This window comes from Neoarius graeffei, chromosome 7, assembly GCF_027579695.1.
Source record: "Neoarius graeffei isolate fNeoGra1 chromosome 7, fNeoGra1.pri, whole genome shotgun sequence".
NCBI lineage: Eukaryota > Metazoa > Chordata > Actinopteri > Siluriformes > Ariidae > Neoarius > Neoarius graeffei.
The window spans coordinates 6,818,777-6,823,494 of NC_083575.1; the positions used below are offsets into that span (position 1 = coordinate 6,818,777).

The window sequence follows — 4,718 nt, forward strand, 5'->3', positions numbered from 1 at the left end:
GTTTCATGGAGTATTTCAAATCATGCACACACACACACGGAAACTGTGATGAGTCAATTAACAGTGTGCATGTGCTACCACTGGAATAAAGTACAGAGCATCAGAGCAATTTGAAGAAAGCAAAGTAAACTAAGATTTAAGTTTGAAATCATGTCGACTCAAATAAGTATCACAAGTCCTCGATAGCTGATGAAAAATTGACTTTTGGACACACCGTAAAGATTATTAAAGATCGTTTTATTAATAAAACAGTGTCCAATATTTTAAAACGAGACTCTTCTGGAGAAAGGATGAAAATTAAAATGTACGCTTTCTCTCTTTTTTCAGTGCCTGCTTCCTGTGCGATTTTGCTTTAAGCTGCACGGATGAGATGCTTTTGAAGTTGTCTTTCTTCCCCACGCTGATCTCTTCGGCTCCCACCTTCCACTGGAGCAGCTGGCCGTCCTCGCCGCCCGTCAGCAAGGCCACGCCCACCGCATCCCACTGGAAACACCGGACCGTAGATGAATGGCCGCCGCTCAGTGACTTCATCAGCTTCAGTTCACCGTCAGTGCAGTCCAGCAGGTGGAGCTCTCCGCTGTGGGATCCGCCCACCACGACCAGGCGATCTGCTTCGTCCAGCCATGTTCCGCCCACAAAGTAATCCAGAGAAGTTCCCTCAGGTGAAGAGATGAGGGTTCGAGCGTCAGATGAACTGAAGAGCGTGAAGGAGTCGTCGCTGTCCAGCTGAGACAAATCCCACAGATGGAGCCCTTCGTCGTGTGTCAAACACAGCAGCTGGTCCTGATTCTTACCTGAAAACCAAATCGGATTTTTTTTTAATTGACCTTTAAGGATGGAAATATGACTAAAATATGCTGCAAGACCATTTGAGTTCAGTGTTAAAGAAAAAAAACCCAATCTGATAGCTGACTCAGTGGGCGTGGCTTAATTTACTAATGAGAAACATCTCTCCAAGAGGCTCGGCTTGCTCAAGCAAACCGAAACAGCAGCAGAGGTGGAGAAACTCAGGATTGGTGAATGAGACGTGTCCAAATCAGACGAAGTATTGAGTTTGATATGAAGCCACATGGTTCATTCTGATGTGTAAAGAATAAATCACTAATTAACTGTGTGGAGAAAGCAACAAGGCACATTTAAAAAAAAAAAAAAAAGGATCTAGTATACATGACTGTTGTAGGCTGCATACCTGACCAACAGAGGGCGCTAGCGGATGAGTCACAGTTGCACGTGGTGATGAGGGCGTCGTCTTCTTCTCCCAAACTCAAATCGAAGACGTTCACCAGGCCGTCTGTGGAACCCGACGCCAGCCTGTCTGCCTGCTTTGGGTGAAAGCGTACGGCTGTGATGTCATCGCTGTGCGACTCTGAGTACACCCCCAGCAGCCCTTCCTGTCTGGCTCCACCTCCTGTCATCCGGGAGTCCCAGAAAACCAGAAAGCTGTCTTCGCCCAGCTGCTCGGTGCCGGCACACACCACCGTGCCGTTACAGCTCACATCGAACGAACAGTACGAATGATCCGGATCGCTCCTGAACACCCGGACTGCGGAGGAACCGGGCTGACGCACGTCCCAGGATCGCAGCGTCCCGTCTGAAGAGCCAGAGAAGAGCAGATCGGGTGAGGATGGAGAAAATCGAACCCCGAACACGGCCCCTGTGTGGCCCTGATGTTCTCCCAAGACTCGGAGGGTCTCTTTGGCGTGCAGCCGAACGACACGATTGGAGCAGGACACGGCAACGAGGTCCACGGGTGAAAGGGTTAAGTCCAGGATATACGACGGCTCATCTGGCTGCAAGCGTCTGGAGATCGACAGTGCCTCGAAGGTGTCTTCAAGGGAATCCATCAGAGTGGAGGATAATTATTGACACGCTGTAATGATTAAAAAAAAAAATTAAACCTAATGTCAAACATTCAGAGAAATATGAATTGATTTTACATCAGCGAGCTCGATCTAGTTCGGAATGATTTGTACATTCCCATTAAAGGTGCATCTGGTCAAGTTTGCCACGGCCAACGATGAAGTCACCAACTTGTTAAGCTTTCAAATTCGGAAGTGGAATTTTCCCTGGCAAACGCAGACGAGCGGCGTGATCGAGCCAGTGAAACATCGCAGTGCAGTTATTGGAAATACAGGACAAGCACTCTTGACACGGTGCTTGACCAATCAAATTAGATAACTGGGAGTTGTTATTATAAGGAACAAACTTTTTTTTGTGTGTGAAAAAGTAAATGCCTAAATAGTGAACATACTGTGTATCGGAAAATCGAAAGCCATTGAGGACTGAACGTAGAGCGGTCAATAAAAAGCCAGAAATGTTGAGATATTTACCACCGCCAACTTTCTTGGAGGCGGCACGGTGGTGTAGTGGTTAGCGCTGTTGCCTCACAGCAAGAAGGTCCTGGGTTCGAGCCCCGTGGCCGGCAAGGGCCTTTCTGTGTGGAGTTTGCATGTTCTCCCCGTGTCCGCGTGGGTTTCCTCCGGGTGCTCCGGTTTCCCCCACAGTCCAAAGACATGCAGGTTAGGTTAACTGGTGACTCTAAATTGACCGTAGGTGTGAATGTGAGTGTGAATGGTTGTCTGTGTCTATGTGTCAGCCCTGTGATGACCTGGCGACTTGTCCAGGGTGAACCCCGCCTTTCGCCCGTAGTCAGCTGGGATAGGCTCCAGCTTGCCTGCGACCCTGTAGAACAGGATAAAGCGGCTAGAGATAATGAGATGAGACATTATTCTACATAATGCTATGACTGTGCTGTACTGTGTGTCTTGTATACTAGTCTTGTTCTTATCTTCCTGTCTTTAGCCTAGATTATTTTTCTAAATGTTTCAATTTTTTTTAATCATTACTTTATTATTACTTATTGCTTGTTACACTGTTATTGGTCCTGTCTTGCGCTTTAATGTTTGTCTTGTTAATGTCAGTCCTATGTTTGTTTATGTCTTTACATGGGATAGAGAGAAACGTAATTTCAATTTCCTTGTATGACCTGTGCATATGAAGAAACTGACAATAAAGCTGACTTGAACCCCCACAACCCCACTGCTTGTCTGAATGAGCATTTTACACCACACTCGCCTTAAAATGCTACACACAAGAAATAAGAAGCAAAAATAAATAAACACAAACCGCAGCCCGTCAGAGTCTCAGATAACTCACTGCTCACTACTTCGAGGATAAAGTCAGGACCCGAAATTTCCAGCTTTAATTCACACATTACCGAGTTCCCTGCGAGAGAGCAGTTTCGTTTCTTCCGCTTCATGTGCAACACTTTTAACTGCTCGATGTGAAACACGAGAACACCAAATGGTTCCGCGCGGACTTTAAAGTGCATATCCTGGACCAATTATAGACTAGGTCGATTTTCAGATAATGTGACACCCCGAGGCATTTTTGAGTAAAAGTTGGCAAACAAACTTTTCTAAAAGTATTTTTTGTGCTGAATCCATTTTTGCTGTTTGCCAAGCTGTATCTCTTATGGGGAAGTCTGTAGAGCACAAAATCTAAGACAACCTCTAAAATTTCAGTAAATTCCGTTTTTTTTATTTTACATCATGTACAACAATAATGATCAAGTCTAGGAGGTTTATTTGTAGTGAGAATTATGGTACTTGTATGTGACAAGGACAATTGCACTTTCATTTCTTATTGTTGTCCTGAATATGTCTTCTTTTATCCCTATATTTCAAGCAGACAAATAGAAAATCTTACATTCCTGAGTCATTTCATTGAGGATGCAAGGAAACTGTTGCCATCACATCAGAGTTTGTAAATTAACTTCAAACTTATCCACAAGAACTTTAATTCAAAATAAAATCACTTTTTGCCATCATTTCTATTTCCATACAGTGTTTAAATATTGCTAATCATAGGGCTGGGCAATGTATTGATATTTAAGATGTATCGAGATGGACAAGTATCTCGATATGGATTTTGAGATGTCGAATTAATCGAGAAAAAAAATTACTTTTTGGAATTACAGAGGTTTGGTCACCCTATCACTCTGTAACACCTCAAAACACTGTTAGTTGAAAGATAAGTAGCATTTAATATTGTGCAGTAGCATTTACTTGATTGCGTTTTCACATATTTCCACTGCATGCCTTCGGTTGGCTACTCCAGCGACTTCACTCAGACTGCCCGTGCTTCGATCGCCCATGCTGCAGTAGGCAAACATCTTACTGCGGAGCAGCAGCACAGACAGTTTTGTCCCACAGCAGTTTAAAAACTGATACAGTTCTGTCCCTACTAGCAGAAGTTTTACTTATTTTTTTATTTATTTAGGGGGATTTGAAAATATCGAGATATATATCGTATATCGAGATATAGAAGAAATCGAGATATGTTTTTCCTCCATATCGCCCAGCCCTAGTTCATCACCATAAAACTCTATCCAAAGAGCTATATAAGCCAACATTTCTGGTAGCATTTGAAATATTTCTGTTGGTAAGATCATCCATGAAGTCTGTCAGATTGTAAGAACATCATTATGGAAGCTGTGTGTAGCTTGAAGCTAGACCAGTCAATACCATTGGATACCTGCATTATATGCAAAGAGTCCAAGAGAGATCAGGTATTCAAAGCAACTGAACAGGGCCTTCTCACATTAAAAGCAGCTGCAGAAGACAAAAAAAGGCTTCACGACACTAATTACAGAGATGCTATCTAAAGAGTGCTTCTTGTTCAGAACATACAGAATGTCTTCTGGCATTGTATGTGCT

At 43.6% G+C, this 4,718-nt stretch overlaps 1 protein-coding gene across 3 annotated transcripts; it reads right to left on the reverse strand.

Moving 5' to 3' along the window:
• Window positions 1–216: 216 nt before the first annotated feature.
• On the reverse strand, window positions 217–3,267 carry wdr89 (WD repeat domain 89). 3 transcript variants are annotated; one of them, XM_060924574.1, is made up of 3 exons: window positions 3,218–3,267; window positions 1,190–1,870; window positions 217–794 (listed from the first exon to the last, which is right to left on the reverse strand). In XM_060924574.1, the coding sequence occupies exons 2-3, from the start codon at window positions 1,842–1,844 to the stop codon at window positions 298–300; spliced, it is 1,152 nt and encodes a 383-aa protein (XP_060780557.1). In that variant the 5' UTR covers window positions 1,845–1,870; window positions 3,218–3,267; the 3' UTR covers window positions 217–297. The 3 variants fall into 3 exon arrangements, with proteins under 3 accessions (XP_060780557.1, XP_060780556.1, XP_060780558.1); XM_060924573.1 differs by having other exon boundaries at window positions 3,127–3,257; XM_060924575.1 differs by lacking the exon at window positions 3,218–3,267 and adding an exon at window positions 2,331–2,479.
• Window positions 3,268–4,718: the final 1,451 nt, after the last annotated feature.